Here is a 21,135-nt window from a genome sequence, read left to right as displayed (position 1 = left end):
AGCAATGAAAGTGTTAAAAGCTCAAATCTCATCATGTTATTCCCTGCATTGGAGCTTTAAAAAGTTTATGACTGGAGTGGAGAAAACAGTAGAAGGGACAAAACTGGAGGCAGGAGGGCAACGAAAAAACTATGTTGGTCAGCGAGGTGAGAGACAGTGTTGGCTTCCACTAGGCTTTCCCAGGTCTGTAGAGAGAAGTGACTAAATTCAAAAGATGAAAGAGGCAGAATTGATAGCTCTTAGATACAGAATGGATTAGCAGGGTGGAGGAAGAAAACAAGACTTTCAGGTCTAGGTTTGAGTAACTGGGTGGATGGCAGCTCCTCAATCAAAATAATGGAAAGGAGGAGGAAGAGGTGAGGTCTGACTAGGCAGGGTTGGGGGTGGTACAGAAGGTTCCACGTGTTCACCTTCATACACTTCAATTTGACATGCTTTTATGGGCAGCAGCAGTCTCTAGTATGTTAATGATCTTTGTCCCAAATCTGTGGGTGTCAAGGGCATGGCACCATTTCCCCTACCCTCAGCATTCCAGTGGTAGCAGAGATCAGGAAGTGGGTGAGAGCATGCAAGGAGATTGTGTAGATAAAGGAGACATGTGGACATGCTCCTGGAGAAGACCTACCTATAAGGATCAGCACAAGAAAGAAGAAATGGAGATACAGGGAGAAAAATAGGCCAGAGAGGTAGCCCTGGAGCAAACTGCGGTCCTGGAAATGATGAAGGATGGGGGAAATCATCCAGGAGGAGTGCAGAAGAGTCACTGAGTTGATCACTGAAAAATGTCCCCTGAATTTAGCACCTGGAAGGCCATCTGTTAAATCTGAGTAACAGGGGTTTCAGTGGAAAGCTTGGCTCATCAGATCGATAGTTGTAGGTTGAGGAGTGGATAGGAAAAGTAGTACTCCTTTGATATGAATGGGAAGAAAGCAACTCCATTTTTATAAGCAACTCCTTATTTAAGCAAAAATAAGCAACTCCTTATTTTTTCATTTACAAAATAGGTAATGCCTTACATAATAGTTGTGGGATTAAAGAATACTGACAAAGCACAATTAGCCCAGTTCCAGGAATACAGTAGTTTTCACAAATGCTGTATTAACCATTTGCTATATTCATAATGTTAACAATAAATACAGAAGCCCCTGGCTTGCTCAGTCAGTGGAGCATGCAACTCTTGATCTCAGGGTTATAGGTTTGAGTTCCATGTGAGGTATAGAGATCACTTAAAAACAAAATCTTTTAAAAAACAAACAAACCAATAAATACATTTGGGATTATTCACTTTGGCTGGTCCTTTGCAGGCTCCCCATCTTATGGTCTGGCCCCTGGACCAGCAAAGAAAGGCTTCCAGTTGAAGATCTCTATTAGAGGGTAGTTTAAAGAAGGCTCTGGAAACAATTGTCCGGGTTGGCATCTGGGCTCTGCCACTTACTAGCTGTATTTTTTAGGCAAGTCATTTAAATAGTCTGTTTTAGTGTCTTTACCTGTAAATTGGGAGACCATCCTAATTCATAGGGCTGTTGTGAGGACTAAATGGGATGGTATACTTACAGTGGGATCTGGCAAAATAAGTGCTAATATTAATTGTGTATTTTTTACTAAATCATGTTCAAGAACACTTGGTGCATGTTTTCCATGATCCCAGTACTGAGTCAGTGGCCACATCTGTGCCCTGACCTCTGGTCACCAGCTGCTTGTACATAGTCTCTCACTGCTCTCCTAGCTTCTGATCCTGGCCCCCTCTGCCTTTGGGTCTGGACACACGCCAGCTTGGGAGTGCTTCATACATACTAGCTTTGACACTTGTTTTCCCAGTCCTGGCTTCCTAATTCCTCCATCCTAAGTCCATTTCTGCCCACAGTTTCCACATGTTAAAAGCTAACAGTCAAAGTCAATGCATACTGGGTATCTACTACATGCCAGGAATTGTCCCTAAAGGCTTTCCATAATTATAAAGATTTCCATATATTATATAACAGACTTACAAGGTAAGAACTGATTTCCAACTTTTCATATAAGGACATAGGGATCAGAGAAATTTATTTACTACACATCACAGAGCTAGTCAGGGATGGAGACAGGAATTTCAACCGAGGTTTGCCTAACTCCAAGTCTTTTTCACTCACCTAATTGTACCACAATGTTTTTGAGGAGCACAGTGGGGTGAGTGATCCTGGAGATTAGCAAAGGTTTTAGGAAATAGACAAATCTCAATATGGAATCCTAGGGATATACCAATTAGATTTGGGTAGGAGAGATGCATTCAGTTGAGCATTCCAACTGGGCCAGTAGCATGAGCCAAGCTCAAGGACTGAAAAGTTGAAGGGAATACACACTGAGGATGGAAAGGAAAAGGTATGTAAACAGAGAATGACAGAACAACTCATTTACTTATGTTGTGGGGGAAGCAGGAGAGCTGTTCAACAGAACTTGGGTTAAGGTAGTTAGCTCTACTTGGGCATGGGTTCCTGGCAAGATGCCCAGCTGCCATGTTGACAAGGCAACATGAGCTTTCACAAGCCACCGCAAGGACAGTCTCTGTCTTGGACTCAGCACACCCCAAGGACACTGAGGGATAATGCCACCTGCCTGCCACAGCTTTTGAACAACAGTCCCTGTCAGGACTGGTTCATGACTCAAGGAACTCAGACCATCACCCCTGCTTGGGCCTGCCATTGAGAGAGAACTTCTGGACAACTGTGCCTCACCTTCCAGCTCCTACCTTTGCCCTGACATCCCCCCTCTGATCTATGCCTTCTTCTTCTGACTTTGAGGTACTTCTATACCTTCTTGTTAGCTGGTTGGGGTCTCTTTAAGGCAACACACCCAAACCAAACTATTCTCTAACATGTTTCCTGCCCTTCTCTGGTTAATTTCTACTGCTCTCCAGAGTTGAAGGATCATTTATGTCTCAAGACGAACTGCTGAAGTATGGACCTATTTCCTACTATAAGCAAGTACAGTCTAGAAATAGGAATTTTTTTTCCTATTATATTATTTGCCACTTAAGTATTTGATATTTAATTATGGAAGAAAAAGCAAGGAGAGAAAAGGTTTTTGGGGAAAGGTAAAGAGACAGTGGGGAGGGATAAGGAAATTGATGATCAAAGAAGAGATTCCTAAGCTCTCTGAGTTCTGTAGTGCTGGGACTAGAATTGAACCAAGGGTGGGTGGGGCAGTAGGGCGCAAAATTTGAGGCCACCACTCTTAGGGTTGTGTAAGCGCAGGATAGGTCCTGGTACCTTGGCATGGACTGCATGATCAATTACTCCATTCCAATAACCATTCTTGCCCTACTTAGCACAGAATTCCCTTTCCTTTACCCAGATTCCTAAATATCTATGTCCTGGGTTTTTAGCACATCTGACAGTTGTAATCCATCTCAATTTTTTCCTCCCTCCCTTTTTCCCTCCTTCTTTCTTTTTGGAAAAAAACACAGGGTATTCCCCTTGTCTTACTCTTCTAACTCCTGCATCCACTGAGTCTGCTCCAGATAAAACTATATAACTTTCAAGCTCTAGTTTTCAGGGTTCTCGTAGCCCTTTTTCACCTCCTTTCAATATATTTTATACTTTTCCATTTCCTTCCTAGTTTATTGTCTGGCCACCAATGCAGAGCACCACGAATTTAATTCTCCTTAACCTCAATTTTTTCCTTTAGGTGTGATCAGATGTTTGTCAAACAGTTCTTCTTCCTGATTTTTTTTTTTCAATGTGACATCTCCCAACAACTCCTCTTAAGATGGAGATCAAGCTTTATTCAGAACAGCCCTTTGAGTTAAAAGTTCTATACTTAAATACCATTTTATTCAATTAAAAAAAAAACCCTAGAAACCAGAAACAATGCTCTGTAATAGTGAAAATTGTAGTATAATTTTTAAATGGCTATGGCTGCTGTATTTTCACTCAACCACTAGTTTAATCCTGGTCAGTCATCACTGATTCTATTAAGTGGAGTATACAATAAGCTCAAAGGTCAATTTTTTTTTTTATTAGAGGCATACTTTGATCACCCTATATTAATTAACACCCCACTTCTCACTCAACCTCCTCAACTTCCTGCTCTGTTCTTTCTTTAGAGCACTTCACCGTTAGGCGTCTCATCACTAGCAATATAAATTTTATGACAGCTATGTCTATTTTCTTCAGTAGCATATTGCTAGCTCAAAACTCTGACACCCGATCATTCAAATATTTGAGGCGAGTTGATCTCATGGCTGGATGATGGATAAATATCTCCAAAAGTTAAACACTGACACACAATCATGCATATAGATATAACAGTTCAAATACTATTCTTTTCATCTTGGCACCAAGTGATTAGCATTTGCCCTGAGGAAATCAGTGTTTCTTTTCCGTACCATCCCCCTTTAGAAAACATATCAAAACAAGTAAAACTTGGCATTACATGCTCCTAGAAACAACATGCTTATTCAGGGATTACATATTTCTTTCAGTAAGAGTCCAAGAAAATCAATTCAATAATCGTTCTAAAACAGACAACAGTTCAGTCTCATATTGGAACCCAGCTGTCTCCGTAATTACCCAAAGGTCATCTGCAACTTTTCTACATAGTCTCAGATATAAATTTTCTTAGAATCAGCCCAGAAATTTATTTAAAGCAACGAGGGATTTTACCTTAGATGTCTATTTATGTTTGTTTTCCTGTTAAAGTCATTACTTTTCTGAAAGGTACCACAAAACATGGAAAAAAGGAAGTTGACTACTCTTTGTCTTCTGCAGTTGTAAGTACAAATGAAATTTACATTATTCCAAAATACTGAGCCCAGCTTTAACCTAGCCTTAAAAAACAGCTTAAAAAGTAATTTGAGCAAAACATTTAAAAGCCAGCCAGACCAGTAGATAAATGTTTGTGCTAAGCCACTATGAACAACAGGCCAATTCTGAAATATTTTATGATTAAAAGTGCTCTGGCCAACAAACATAATCTTAAAAAGACATTTGGGTTTAAAAAATTTACCTCTATGAACATGGCTGATTGAAACTCCTATTCTTTAAAACCTCACAAAACTCAATTTAGGTTCTACTCATTAAAAACGTCTCGGCAAACTGTATACTTTCCGATCAAAAAACATCTCCATGGTAACTAGAAAAATACATTTCAGTTCCTTGGTCACTTTGTTTAGATCATGTAACAGCAAGAAATTAGGGTGTGGAGTATGAACAGTATGCTGGTCGACACGTGTTTAGATGACAGAGCTGAGTCATATAAACTTGCTAAACCAACAGAACCAGCTTATCAGAGGGGAGAGGCTTCCTACCTTGCTTCACAGTAGAATCAAATAATGGTTTTCCCCAGCAGTAATGTTGCATTTTTTAGAAAGTCCACTGGATGCTGTTCAGAACATAAAATGAAGATGTCATCTCTCTTTTATCAATATCCTTTAAGGAAGAAGTGATTATAATTGTGAAGCCACTTGGAAACAGTTAAAAGATCTATCTCTGTATATGTATCTATATACACAAGAATACAAAGGGCCCCCTTTTCTTGAAGCAAAATATTAAAGTGGAAAGGTTAAATCATTTTGTAATGCTACATTCCTAATTTGTTGACTTGGACATTGCATCTGAGCTGTTTCTGAAAAATAAGTTTCCAGATTCTAAACCAAAACCTCCACATTATAAGATGGGAATTAACTACAACTGCATTTGGAGATGTGAACTAGGGAGATAAGGGTTGGAAAGGAGACTTCTACAATTCTTTTTTTTTTTTTTTTTTCTTTTTAACCATGTACATTAGGAACATAAGGGAACCATTTATATTAGGTTCCATCCAATAAAAAGGTGACCTTGTGGGAATTCAACTCCAGTACTGTCAGCTTATTATTCAGGGGAAATCAAAACTCTATAAATATCTTGTGAAATTCCCCAATTTTTAAATATGAACAATTACTTTTGTACTATGTGGGCTTTACTGTAGTCCTATTTGGTTATACCCTGAATAGGGCACCTGGCCAAGACGTGGGAGAAGGGCAGGGTATGGAGGTTAAGAGGTGCCTTTTCCTAATTCTCACAGAAGTATCTACACTGACAGTAGTTCCCCTGTGTCTTTGTAATCTCTGGATTAGAAGACAGAATGAGAGCTTTGAAGTTGGGAGATAATTTATGTGCCATTCACCTATAAGGATGGCCTTTTTCTACCAACCCACGTTGCTCATCTGCCAGCAACAGCAATGGCTTCTCTGTTTTCAGTGATATGTATGTGACATGGTCTTTAATTGTGCTAGGCATCTGTTACTGTGATGTAAATGTAAAAGATACAGTATATGTGTTCATACATATTCAAATGAATCCTAAGGACCTATGACCAATTGATAGATACTGCAACAACAGCCTTTCATTACTAAACTTCAGTTCTCAAATAACTTCTTCCAAGATTTTGGAGAAGTTATTTACACAGGTGGGTTGGGCAGGGTTCTGTGTGTTATCGGTGTTTAAATTGATGGTTAAGTGTCTTCTCACATATAGAAGAAAATTTCTGTAAATCCACTCTTCCCAGAACTCTTAGTCTGTTTGTTTTAATGTGAAGACTTATTTTAGACAGTGAGAGAAAGAGAGAAAATTAGAGTGCAAGAGGGAGAGAATCCCAAGCAGAATCCCCGCTGAGCGCATAGCCCAATGCAGGGTTCAAGCGCACGACCCTGAGCTCATGACCTGAGCTGAAATCAAGAGCTGGACACTCAGCTGAGCCACCCAGGTTATCCCCAGAACTCTGAAGTCTAAAACAAGCACAGAGATGGCAGTGTGTCACCAAACAGAATGTACCAGGCTGGGAATAAGGAGACCTGGTTTCTAATACAAGTTCTGCCACTCACTAGCTACGTAGATGCTTTCTAAGGTTGTTCTAGCTCTGAAGAAAATTGCTTCAAGTAAAGTTTACATTTATAAAAAAGTTATTGAGGTAAGGGTTGGTTTAAGACTTTTAAAAATTTGATAAGATGTTTAAGTACAAAATTCCATAGTTGCCAGTGAGATTTTCATCCCAGTATAATAAGAGCACACAATAGGTATTACTGGCTCATCAACTACCTGGCCTTTTGCAGCCCAGCTATGCATGGATAGGAGAGGGACTAAAGGACTTGAGAAACTACAGGACACCTGAAAGAAGAAAAATGTGGCAACAGAAAAAGAAGAGATGAGTGATGATACCTTTTGTATCTGTGTGGAATACATTTTCTCTTCTCTGATTTAACAAATGGAAGAGTTCTACAACCTGGTTTGCCTGCCTCAACTCCTGCATGCTGTTCAAGCTTTATTTTGTTGAACAATCAGATGGCCCAACTCTTCTGCCTTGTAGAAGATAAGTAAATGCAATGCTTGTTAAAATGGTTAAGTGGGCTATCTGGGAACTCTCCAGTTATTATAAACCTAATTATGGCACAGAAATGTGGTCTACTTCCAATGCTACTCCATTCCTAGCTGCTTTCTCAAAATCCTTAATCCTCAGTGGGGTTTACTATATAGTTCATGCCTATGATACAAAGATTAATTTTTTTTAAGTAATACTGGGGGAAAAAACAAAAAAATGGAGAAAAGGCATCATCAAATGTTTAAATAAAAAGATGTTTACTACCTAATCATATTTTAAGACTGAAATTTTCTTCAACTTATAGTCAAGTGATCTTACAGCAAAAAAGGGAGGCACACAACTTATTTCTATTATACTTATCTACTAATAATCATTCAATAAACAAAGGGAGATTGACAAAGATAAGCAGATATAATGAAAATGAAAAATTATACTTCAATGCCTTAGTTATATTTGCTGACCCTGTTGCTTAGTGGGAGAAGCCAGGGCTGCCACCCAGTGATAATGTAAAGACTTCAAACGATTTTAAGATTTGAAGAATAAAAAAAAATTAATAATTAAAAAAAAAAACCCATACCAAAAATTTCAGGAATTAGACTTCAATTTTTACATCAATAATTTTCATGTTTTAAATACTTATCTAGAGTATATTAAAGAACAGAAACATTCATTTGCTTAGCATTGGGGAAATTTTTAAAATACTGTATTATTTCCTACTAAGTTCTATGGTTTTATTAAGTATTTTAATTAAAATATTGAAGGTTACTTTGCTTAAATTTAAATTCCAAAATTAATGATGTGGGGGAAGGGGAGCTCACAAAATACAGTTTTCTTCTGTGACCTGCAGAAGTAGATTCAATACTCCTTAATAGCCTCTTATACCCAAACTTCTGCTTGGTAAACAAAAACATAACAGAAACCTTTCAAAAGTAAGATTTTAAAAATAACTTCATCTAATCATTTGGCACATTTGGTATAATCAATTTTAGTGTCTCAGTCAACAAAACTCAAAGCTGACAGGAGGAAATGAAAATAGTAGAAATACTATTGCCTGATAATTACTGATGTTTAGAGGTGGGAGGGAAACCAAGTTATCTCATTGCCTCCTATTTCCCCAACATTTGACCACAGCTTTTTCCACACTGACACAGATGTAACATACCCCAACAAGAGCTTTGGTAAAATAACACTAGGGGAAGAAAATGATATGTAACACTAGAGCATCCATTTATAGTCTGAAAAGCTAAATATCTCAGAGACTGCTTTATTCTCTTGAATAACCAGATAAGAAGCACCCCCGCAAAAATCCTAGAAATTTAGAGATTTTTGTTTCCAACAGGTGTAAATTAGAAGTGTACAAGATACATTTTCAAATGTATGTCCCATTTGTTTTGCTTTACAATGAAGACAATGAATAAATTTTTTAAAATGGCAGATATAACATACTTGATATTTACAATGGCTTGCAACAAATACCTGAAAAAATTTCTAATTTTCCATTTATTATTGCTATTTAGTCACAGAACACTGTCCAAGAAATTTATTTTAGCATATGCCATATACTGATATAATAATTTTATATGAAGAGAAACCATTGCAGAAGTGACTAATATGGTACCCTTACAAGGAAATAAAGAAAATAAACCAATAAATTCTTCCATGTAAAGACTTTTGATCTGCATCATTTCTTCAAAATATAAAACCTTAATATTAGAAGCAAAGAGAAAAAGAGCAAAGAAAACAATAAAACAGAAGACCAAGGATAAGGAACTGCTTTGTGCAGATGTTTTGCATATGTAGTATATATGTATGGGCTGAGTTATAATAAAAATACTTATGTATTATAGTCAATTCTCATGTAGGGTCAGAAAGTGATTTCCAATCAAACATGATTGGACTGACATTTTCTCAGTCTTCAATTACATGACGAATTACAGCTGTGTAGCAGTCACTTCTGATCAGCATTATCATGACAAATGCTTAATAAGATACAGTTTTTCTCCTTGTTCACTTGTAAAAATTGGTGCCTTTTTGTAATGTTCTACAAGTTCTTCCATGGTGCTGAATTTACGCTGCCCAATGCAGTAGACAGTCTCTTTTAGCTGGACTTTAAAATGCTTGTTCTTCCCTTGTGCTTTTAGCGATACAGAGAAATCATTTGGCTAAAAGAGAAAAAAAATGTAGGGTAAACATTTTGAAAGACATCTGTTAGCATTTTTATATTAGACTACTAATAATAAGTGCTTAAATTTTAGCTAAGTACTAGGTACTGTGCTAAATTATTTACATAGATTATCTCCTTTACACCTCCAACCAACCCCTTTTTAGAGCTGAGAAAATCGAGGCCAAGAAAAGCTAAGTTGCTCAAAATCATCCATCTAGTTTCCAAGAGAGCCAGGATTCAAACTCAAGCAGTCAGTCTCCAAAGTCTCTTAAATAGTATGCTCTAACACCCACGGCAAATCCCTTAGTTTAAACATCCGAAGCACAACACCTATCTTCTCCCCTGCCAGACAACTGCAGAAACACACGAGAAAACATGAGCTAATGTGAGCTAACAGTAGCTATCTTAAAGACTAGCTGAGATAATGTTCTGAATTCTCCAAGATGATAGACACTAATGAGAGGTCATAAACTCAAATGCCTGCAAGGGTAAAAAGACACGTAAACAAGTGACAGGTGGCTACACAGAAGGAACAGTGCATGGCCAATCTAAAGGAGGTGGCCACTTAGCTGTGATTGTTGCCTTGAAGGAATATGGGCAATGCTGGCAGGCCTTCCAATTTTAAAAGGAAGTCTGTCATCTGAATTTTTATAATAAATCTCCCAGTATCTAAATACTGGTAACAAATTTAAATGTTTAAAAAACATTACTCAATTCAAACAAAATACACCTGTTTGAGACCTTTACTTTAAAAATTCTACTGCTAAAAGTAATGGTGTATTTTGGCTAATATCTATGCTCAATTATCCACCACAAGAAAATACAGTGTTCTGTAATCAAGCTTACTTTCTTAGGTTTTTTGTTTTGCTTTATTTTAACCTAACAGTTTTCTGAACAGACTAAAAGTCTCCTTTTATATAGTTACTGACACAGTTTCAAACAGTGAGCTTCTTGGAAACATCCTATACCTAGGGTTACTCTTACCACTTGCGCTAGGGTCACTCACTTTCTAACCCTACTTGCACACTACTTGTCCTGGAAAGCGGGGCCAAGACAGGTATCAAACAGAAAACAAATCCCACTACTCTTCCCTATCATTGAGCCTGCTCTTCCTTAGGGGTTATGTATAGGCCCCGTTTCGTGAACTTCGTATCAAGCAGTTCGATTAACCTCGATTTCTCCTTCTCTCCTTTCTTCCTTCCCTCTTATAAACACATAAACACCATATGCATGTGCGCACACACACACACACACACACCCCAGATAGGTTTTCTTTCAACCTTTTGCACAATCACAAATTCACTTTTGTACAACTACATACACAGAAACAAAACCAATACTAATGATTTGAAAAGTGGAAAAGCAGTGGTATCCTTTTAAAAGGAAAAATAAAGACCATTTTAAAGGGAAATGAGTATCATCAAATTCTAATATCCTAAACAGTAACCAAAAGAGCCCACATAACTATTATTCCATTTTTATGATTTTATACTTTTACTGTTTTACTAGTTTTGGAAAAGGTATTTTTTATTGCAAATGCATTTCAAATCCAGTGAGTTAAAAATAGGTTTTTGATGTAAATAATTAAAGGGTTTCCAAATTCCAAACAACCAATTTATAAAGAAAGTTAAATCTTAGGTGTTTTGTTTTTTTTTTTTTTTAATTTAGGGATTTCCTTTACTAAGGATGATAGCATATCCAATATGCAATTTAAGAAATGCTTTCCCAAGTGTGCCTGGGTGGCTCAATCACTTAAGCGTCTGACTTGTGATTTCATCTCAGGTCATCATCTCAGGGTCGTGAGATAAACCCTGTATCAGGCTCTGCATTGAGTGTGAAGCCTGCTTGAGATTTTCTCTCTCTCTCTCTCTCTCCCCCCTTCCTCCTATTCATGCTCATTCTCCATTCTCTCTCTCTAAAAAAGAAAAAAAAAAGTATTTTCCCAGTTTAGTTCACTGTGTTGTTTTATTCTGAATGAAGAGGCCATGGTTCAGTTTTCTTCATTTTTCAGTTTAATGCAACAGAAGCTATTTCAGAAACACAAGACCAACAGAATCAAGACCAAATAATCCAATGTAGTTATCACTGCTACGGCTGTATTTTATCTAAAATAAATACAACTGGAAAGAACACTGACGTTAGGTTCAGAAGATCTAAGTTTATGTCCCAACTTATCACCTGGTTAATTTTAAGGAAGAAACTTAACCTTTCCAATCTTCCTTTTTTTTTTTTTTTAAAATACTTAGAGCTCTATTTCCATTTATTTATTTGAAAACCAACTTACCGAAGATTCACTATCACGAATGAGGAAATCCCCTTCATGCCCTCTTTCATTTAATGCCATTTCTGCTTGATGCCTGGTGACTTTCCCATAGTACCATGGATTGCCAGCAAACTTTCCAATAAGTGAAGGCCTAATGTAATCACACTGCGGAGGTGATGGTTCCAAACCTGAGGTTAATGGATTATTCTGCATAATGGTAACATAGTTTTTTGGCACCAGACCAACCATTCCATTGATCTTCCTGCATTTCCACCATTCAGGGTCATTTTCAGGCTTTTCAATAACATCCATTACATCTCCTTTCTCAAAATTAAGTTCTTCATCATTGGACGAACTGAAGGGGTAAAGAGCCTGTACCACATGCAACACTTGCCCAGTATTTAGGTTATTGACAACTGCTGCTAATTTCTCTGAGAGAGAACCCACGTGGTCACCCAAAGGACTGTCACCTTCCTCAGTTACATAGTTTGAAGGGAACCATCCAACTTGTCCATTGTAGCTACCCCGCCACCACCCATCACTGCATTTCTCCATGACGATCACCTTTGTCCCTTTTATCAATGATAATTCATCCTCTCTCTCTGCCATGTAGTTAAATTTCACATAAGCAGGCATGTTGAGGTCATAGAGACGTTCCCCTGGGTCAACAAAGCTATCATCAGCAGGAGATGCAGAATCTGGCACACTATGTTTTCTTTTCACTTTTCCAATGCCTGTTCACATAAAAAAGAGTAATAAGAATATAAGATAATGATAACCAAAAAAACCAATTTATTCATTATTAAAAAAGGATCTTCACCTCTGTAGTTCTTCAGCCTTTAAATTTATCGATAACAAATTTCTTCCTTCTTTTCTTCCTTTATTTTACATCTTCATGACTTGTTTATTTATAATTGGAAGTTTGTACCTTTTGACTTCCTTCACAAATTCTTTTCATAACCAAACATGTAAAGGCACTTATTATGTGAGTTTACCTTCTCACCTTTTCTCTCAAAGGTGTTGAAATAATTGCGTAACATAATGACAGTTTTCCTAAATTTAACAAAATTTCTTCCAAATGTAAATATAGATTATTTCTCTCATATCTACAATCTAAGTACATATTCTTGTCTTACTTTATAAACTGAATTCCGCAATTAGCTGTATAAAAATAAAACAATAAATTACAACTTGATATGCAATGTAAGATTGTAATTATGTCTGGATAATCCTTCCATTTGCTTTCTTAGTTCCCAGATCCATGTTGCTCTATTTATCTCATTATGTTCATTTTAAAATAATACATTATTTCCTTGTTTGTCTACCCTCACTCTGTTCATGCGCAAGCTCCAGAAGAGCAGTGACTTGTTTACTTTTTTCACAGCTATAACACAAAGATCTCAGCCAATGCTTAGTACACAGTAGATACTTACTATATATATTTGTTAAAAGAAATGAGAAAAGCACCACATGGTACTACATCATAAATGTACGCTATGTCAACTTTTGTCATGTGTTTTTACTACTGATCACTTCTTAGCACATGATTTTATGTTCTGCTTTTACTGAGAAAACAGAGGCATTCCTAGATAAAACTTCTTGTACTTCCCACAATCTCAAAACTTTTTATTACCCTCATTCTTTTTCTTCATGAAAATTTCCAATCTCTGATCTTCCTGGGTTTTTAATTTTTTTAAAAGATTATTTATTTATTTGACAGAGAGAGAGAGAGAGATCATAAGTAGGCAGAGAGGCAGGCAGAGAGAGAGGAGGGAGCAGGCTCCCCACTGAGCGAAGAGCCCAATGCGGGGCTTGATCCCAGGACCCTGATATCATGACCTGAGCTGAAGGCAAAGGTTTAACCCACTGACCACCCAAGCGCCCCCCTCCTGGGTTTTTAAATATCATCTTTCCTGCCTCTTTTGGGACTCTTGGCCTTCCTTGTTTCCCTCCTACTCAGTCCCTTCTTCTGTCTAAAAACATACTCAGATCACTTCTATTCCAAAATAAGGTTACTTCAATTCTGCTGCTCCTGTGAACTATACCATTCTCTAAAAAGTTGCCTCCTTTTCTTCCTTCAACTTCCTCACCATTCACTCTTACTCCTAACCCCTTAGGATCTAATCCTTTAATCTCTACCATTCTACCAAACCATTCTTATAAAAACCATGTCATCTCTTTACTTCCAAATTACTACTTTTTAGAGCCCTAATTCTTTTGCAGCAGTAAAGATCACAGATTATTCTATGCAGCAAAACCAAGATCATAGATTATTCTATTGTTTTTTCCTTTAACTTCCCTGAGAGTCTCCTGTCTTACCTACTGCCTGTTTAGATATTCTTGTGTACCTCTGTCTGGGCTCCTCTGAACCTTGTTATAAAATTGTACTATACTTATTTTCTTGCCTTCCTTAATACGAGTGAGTTTCCTGAAGGCAGAAAACTGATCTTGTATCTCCAGCAACCATACAATAGGAACAAGTGAATGTTTGCTAAATGAAAAGATGAATAGATTCCTCCATTGAAAGTGTTTCCCAAGATAGGATGCCTGGACTTCCTTTCTACTTCAAGGATATCTTATACTTTTATTTTCTATAACTTCTGTAGAGAAGGTTCCAAGCAAGGTCTTTTACAGGTCTAAGCTCTTTTTGGAATTCAAGCCCTATGATTCCAACTAGATGTCACTAGACATCTACAGACATCTACTACTAGCATCTCAAATACAACACTCATGTCTAAATAAAAATAACCTCTCCCATGGCCATAAATGCATTCCCTGCCTCCCAACTTCCTTACTTGTGGCTAATGATATCCTGAAAAAATCCCCACATGAGGGATTTCTGGCGGAGTAGAGAATTCTAGGGCTCCATCCATCAAAAAGCAAAAAAACCCCCAAAAACCAGTTAAAATGAGCTTGCAAATAATGTCAGAATCAACTTTGCAGAACTCTGGAATCTAGTAAAAAACAAAACAAAAACAAACAAACAAACAAACAAAAAAAAACAAAAAAAAACCTTACAAAACTAGAGCAAGGATTAGTGAAGAAAAAAGCTGCTGCTTTGTAGTAAAAGGATGCTGTGGCATTTTAAATGGCTTGTCTACCGTCTCTTACATCCTAAATCAATAGTGGCTTTGAGGACAGCAACTGGCACTCCTAATGCCAGAGAGAGCAATACAAATCTTATTCTCAAAGAACTGTGACGCTGGGTTTCAACCTATCTGGCAGCCATGTGAAGGACTAGCACAAAGGCTTGCCCTGGTTTCACTGGACCTGGAACATTCTCATTCTTTTACTGAAATCAGTTAATTGATGCAACAGCCTGGGGAAAGGGACAGCTGAGACAAGGAGCAGACAGAATGAAAACCCTAGGAAGGAAAAGACAGAACACCAACTTCAAAGGTCACACATGACAAAGAATATAGACTTTACAAAAATAGCTTAGAAAACTCACTAAACAAGCAAATAACCTATAATAAAAAGCAACAAAAACCCTAGGAAGGGGGTAGAATCTGATAGAAGAAAAAACTGTCAACCAAGAATTCTACACTCAGCAAAACTGTCCTTCAAAACTGAAGGAAAAATTAAGACACTCGTAAACAAAAACTGAAGGAGTTTATCACACTACATTTGTGCTACAAGAAATGCTAAAGAAAGTCTTCCATGCTAAAATGAAGACACTAATCAGTAACCTGAAGCCATATGAGGAAATAAAGAACAACAGTAAAGGTAGCTTCATTCATAAATATAAAAGCCAGTAATACTATGTTTTTGGCTTGTAAATCCTTTTTTCCTGTATGATTTAAGATACAAATGTATACAACAATAATTTTAAATCAGGCACCCAATGTATAAAGATGGAAATGTAGGGGTGCCTGGGTGGTACAGCTGGTTAAGCTTTTGGTTTCAACTCAGGATCATGAGATTGAGCTGGGCTCCATGGTCAACATGGAGTCTGCTTTAAGAATCTCTCTCCTCAGGGCACCTAGGTGGCTCAGTTGTTTAAGCTCTGCCTTTGGCTCAGGTCATGATCTCAGGGTCCTGGGAATGAGCCCCACGCTGAGCTATCTGCTCACCAGGGAGTCTGCTTCTCCTTCTCCCTCTGTGTTTGCATGCTTTCACTCTCTTTCTCTCTCTCAAATAAATAAATAAATAAATTCTTTAAAAAAAAAAAAAAACTTCTCTTCTCCCTCTGCCCCTCCTCTCTAAAATTAAAAAAAAAAAATCTTAAGAAAAAAAAGATGGAACTGTCAAAGAGTAGTGTTGAATACCAGCTAAATTTGCATCAATTCAAATTTGACTGTTAAAAAGTTAAGATATTAATTGTAATTCCCAGGGTAATCACTAAGGAAAAACTAAAAAAATATAGAAAAAGAAATGAAAACTGAAACTGGTAAATCAGAAAAAAATCAATTACAAAAAAAGGCAGTATCAGAAGAACTGAGGGGAGAAAAGGCATGAGACATATAGAAAACAAATAGCAAAAGAGCAGAAGGTCTTCCTTATTGGTAATTAGGGATACCTGGGTGGCTCAGTGAGTTAATAAGCATCTGTCTTTGGCTCAGGTCATGATCCTGGGGTCCTAGGATTAAGTTCCAGAGTTGGGCTTCTTGCTCAGCAGGGGGCCTACTTCCCCTCTGCCTGCCACTCTCCCTGCTTGTGTACATTTGTATTTTTTCTCTCTTTTTCTCTGACAAATAAAAAAAATCTTTTAAAAAAGGTTAAGTGAATTAAAATACTGGACTAAAGGGGCAGAGATCGACAGAATGGATTTAAAAACAAGATCCAACTCTATGGTATCTATAAGCACTCACTTTAGATCCAGAGATACAAACAGATTTGAAAGTGAAAGGATGGAAAAAGATATTCCTTGAAAATGGTAAACAAAAGAGAGCTGAGGCAGTCTTTAAGACACAAGTTGTTACAGGAGATAAGGAAGGACATTATATATTGATAAAAGGGTCAATCCATCAAGAAGATGTAACAACTACAAATATTATATAAGCCCCAAGACAAATAAAACAAAACTTGACAGAATTAAAGGGAGAAAAATGACAGTTCTACAATATAGTTAGAGACTTGAATACTTTTCAATAATGAGTGGAACTAGACAAAAATTTAGTAAGGAAATAGTGGACCTGAAAAATACTATAAGCCAATAAGACATAATAGACATATAGAATGCTCATAAACAACAGCCAAGTAAGTATACAGTTTTCACGAGTGCACATGGAACACTCCAAGATAAACCATATGTTAGGCCACAAGACAAGTCTAAATACATTTAAAAAGACTGAAATCACATAAAGTATCTTCTCTGACCATAGTGGAATGATACTAAAAATTAACAGAAAGGAAAACTGGAGAATTCACAAATATATGTAAATTAATTAACATGCTCAAACAACTGGTAGGTCAAAGAAAAAATTACAGGTAAGGTTAAAGAATACTCAGAGACACATGACAATGAAAACACAACCAAAAAACCTAAAGGCTGCAGCAAAAGCAATGCTCAGAGGGAAATTTATGGCCCTAAAAGCCGATGATAAAAAAGGAATTTTTTAAAAAGATTTTTATTTATTTGATGGGGCAGGGGGGAGAGAAGCAGGCTCCCTGCTGAGCAGGAAGCCTGCTGTGGGCCTCGAACCCAGGACCCTGATATCATGACCTGAGCAGAAGGCAACAGCTTAACCCACTGAGCCACCTAGGTGCCCCAGAAAAGGAATTTTTTTAAAAAAAGAAAATTGATCTCACTCAAATCAATAACTCAACTTTACTCTTTAGGGAACTATAGAAATATCAAGCTAAACCCAAAGCTAGCAGAAGAAAGTTTATTATTAATAAAGATTAGAGCAGAGAAAAATGCAAGGAGAAAACAAAAACAACAAAGAATCAATGAAACTAAAAGTTGGTTTTTGAAAATAGCAAAATTGACTAAAGACTCAAATTACTAAAATCAGAAATAAAGTGGGACATTACTAGAGACATAACAGAAACACAGTAAGGAAAAAAAAACACTATGAACACTTGTACACTAATAAATTAGATAACCTAGATGAAAAGAGCAAATTGCTAAAAAGACACAAACTTAAGGAAAAATAGAAAATGTGGACTGACCTATAACAAGTAAAAGAATGAATCAGTAACCCAGAACTTCACAATAAGGAAAAGTCCAGGACCGGGTAACTTAACTCATGAATTCTAACAAACATTTCCTTTTCAAATTTCTACAAAAAGAGTAGGGAAGAAATAGTCCCTAACTCATTCTATAAGGTCAGCATTACCGTGATATCAAAGCCAGATAAAGATATCACAGGGAAAGTACTGACCAATATCCATTATGAATACAGATTAAAAATTCCTCAACAAAATAGTCAATTCTTGTTATTTATGGTAGTTACATTCAATAAAATTACCATGAAATACTAGGTTAGATCCTGCAAGCCTCTGTGCACAACATTTTTGTCAACCAAGCAATACACATAACCTTGTTTAACATGTTTCCCTGTAAAGATACTTTATTTAATATAAAATATTGATTAACAATGTGCTCACAGCCAACATCACTGTAACTCATGCCTAAATGAAGCTTATCTAACATATATTTTTTTTTCCATGAGGCAAATCACAACTTTCTTGCACTTAGGAATACACGACGATACTTGAGGGGCATTTTAAATGCTAAATCATAAACCAAAAAATCATATCAGTGAGAAAACCATGGCACTAAATAGGCTGCATAAAGGACATTTATTTATAATATGAGAGCTGAAACAAAAAGGCAGAGGGTCACCTTGTTCAACATCAGCTGGCAACATGTGCATCAGGCACCTCAAAATTTCTGCCACTTTGTACATGTCCACAAAAGCACCACAGTTATCAGTTTGGACTTACAAATAAACTTTAGCAAATAGGTAAATTCACAAATATGGAATCTGCAAAAAATAGGGATCATCTATACTAACAAAACAATACAGCAGCCTATTAATAGGAATGTACATCATGACAAAGGGATATTTGTCCCAGGAATGGAAGAGTAGTTCACCTATTCAACAATATGAAAATCAATTATCATATACCACATTAACATAAGGAAGGAAAAAAAAACACATGACTATTTCAACTGATATAGAAAAGCTCTTGATAAAAATCTAACATCCTTTCATGATAAAAAGTATATTAGCCAATTAGAAATATAAGGGAATTTCCTTAATATCAAAAAGGGCATTTATGAAACAAACAAAAAAAAAAACAAAAAGAAAAACCTGCAGTTACCATCACACTCAATAGGGAAAGACTGAAAACTAAGATCAGGAACAAGACATGGATGCCCTTTCAGACACTTTTATTCAACAATGTACTGGAAGTGCTAGCCAGGGCAATTAAGCAAGAAATAGAAATAAAAGAGATCCAAACAAGAAAGGAGGAAGTAAAATAATCTTTATTTGCAGGTGACTTGATTGTATATAGAGAAAATCCTAAAAAAGACCCCCCCCCACACACACAAAAGTTAGAAGAAATGAATTTAGCAAGGTTGCAAGATACAAAGTCAACACACACAAAAAAGTTGCATTTCTATATACTACCAGTGAACAATTTGAAGAGGAAATTGAGAAAATAATTCCATTTATAATAGCATTAATAATCAAATATATAGGTTAAATTTATTAATCAAGGAGGCAGAAGACCAGTATAGTGAACACTACAAAATATTGCTGAAATTAAAGTAGACCTAAATAAATGAAAAAAACATTCTGTGTTTATGGATTTGAGGGCTCAATATTTTTATATGGCAATACCATCCAAAGTGATCCACGGAGTCCATGTAATCCTTATCAAAGTTCTAATACTCCTTTTTTGCAGAAATGGAAATGCTGATGCTAAAATTCATATGGAATTGCAAGGGACACCAAATAACCAAAACAATCCTAAAAAATGAAAACAATGGGGCCTTGGGTGGCTTAGTTGGTTAAGTGATGATTCTTGATTTCAGCTAAGGTCATGATCTTAGGGTCGGGAGATCAAGCCTAGTGTTGAGCTCCATACTGGGCATGGAGCCTGCTTAAGATTCTCTCCCTCTCCCTCTCCCTATGCCCACACCTCCCCCCACCAAAAATGAAAAAATGAAAACAAAACTGGAGGATTCATACTTTGCAATTTCAAAACTCACTTCTAAACCACAAAGTAATCAAAACAGTATGGTATTAGCACAAAAGGACAAGCATATAGACCAAAAGAATAGAGCTGAGAGTCCCAAAATAAACTCGTATATCCATGGTCAACTGATTTTCAACAAGGATGACAAAGAGGAAAGAACAGGCTCTTCAACAAACGCTGCTGGGAGAAATGGATATCCGTATGCCAAAGAATGAAGCTAGACTCCTACTTTGGATGACAAAAATTAACTCAAATGGATCAATTACCTAAATATTTAAGAGTTAGAATTTTAAAACTATCAGAAGAAAACACGGGAAAATCCTTATGACCTAGGAGCTAGCAATGAATTCTTAGATCTGACCCCAAAAGCACAAGCAATAGTAATTACAAAAAAAAAAAAAAAAAAAAAAAGATTACAGTCTACAGTCTATATCCAGAACATATAAAGAACTCTTAGAACCCAGAATCAAAAAGAACCTATTTCAACAATGGGAAAAGGACATGAACAAATATTCCCCCAACAAAGATATACAAATGCCCCTAAAATACATGAAAAGATGTTCACCATCTTTGTTGAAATGCAAATCAAAACACAATGAAATACCATTTTATACCTATCAGGATAGCTATAAAAAAAAACAAACCAAACAACAAACAAAAAAAATTAAAAAAAAAAAAAAAACAAGTATTGATGGGAATATAGAAAAAACTGGAACCCTTCCTACACTGTTGATCAAAATGTAAAATGGTACAACTACTGTGGAAAACAATTTAATGGTCCCTTCAAATGTTAAAAACATAATTACTGTAGGATCCATTAATTCTACTCCTATGCATATACTCAAAAGAGAAACACATATTCAAATACTTGTACACAAATGTTCATAGCTTCACTATACAAAATAACAAAAAGGTAGAAACAACCCAAATGTTCATCCACAGATTAATGGATAAGCAAAATGTGGTATATATCCATATAATGGAATATTATTCACCCATAAAAGGATGAAGTACTGACACATGCTACAACATAGATGAACCTTAAAAACAGGATGCCAATTGAAAGAGTCCTGACACAAGAGATCACATATTGTATAATTCCATTTACATGAAATGGCCAGAATAGATAAATTCATATATAGAGAGAGCAAATTAGCAATTGCCAGGGGATGAAGGGAGGGTATAATGGGGACTGACTATTTAATGGAAATGGGGTTTTCTT

The 21,135-nt window shown here is 36.5% G+C and overlaps 1 protein-coding gene across 1 annotated transcript in view; it reads right to left on the bottom strand.

Moving 5' to 3' along the window:
• Positions 1-8,563: 8,563 nt before the first annotated feature.
• Positions 8,564-21,135, bottom strand: part of LOC111155007 (NCK adaptor protein 1) — a 97,172-nt gene continuing 84,600 nt past the window's right edge. The window contains exons 3-4 of the mRNA XM_022514999.1: positions 11,781-12,493; positions 8,564-9,494 (exon numbers count right to left, since the gene is read on the bottom strand). Coding sequence (XP_022370707.1) covers positions 9,300-9,494; positions 11,781-12,493 — 908 coding nt within the window. The 3' untranslated portion in view covers positions 8,564-9,299. The remainder of the gene's footprint in view (positions 9,495-11,780; positions 12,494-21,135) is intronic.

The sequence above is a fragment of the Enhydra lutris genome, unplaced genomic scaffold (genome assembly GCF_002288905.1).
Source record: "Enhydra lutris kenyoni isolate GAN:26980312 unplaced genomic scaffold, ASM228890v2 scaffoldscaffold39, whole genome shotgun sequence".
Classification (NCBI taxonomy): Eukaryota; Metazoa; Chordata; class Mammalia; order Carnivora; family Mustelidae; genus Enhydra; species Enhydra lutris.
The sequence above is the reverse complement of the archived record's forward strand: the minus strand, read 5'-3'. Positions and strand labels throughout refer to the sequence as shown.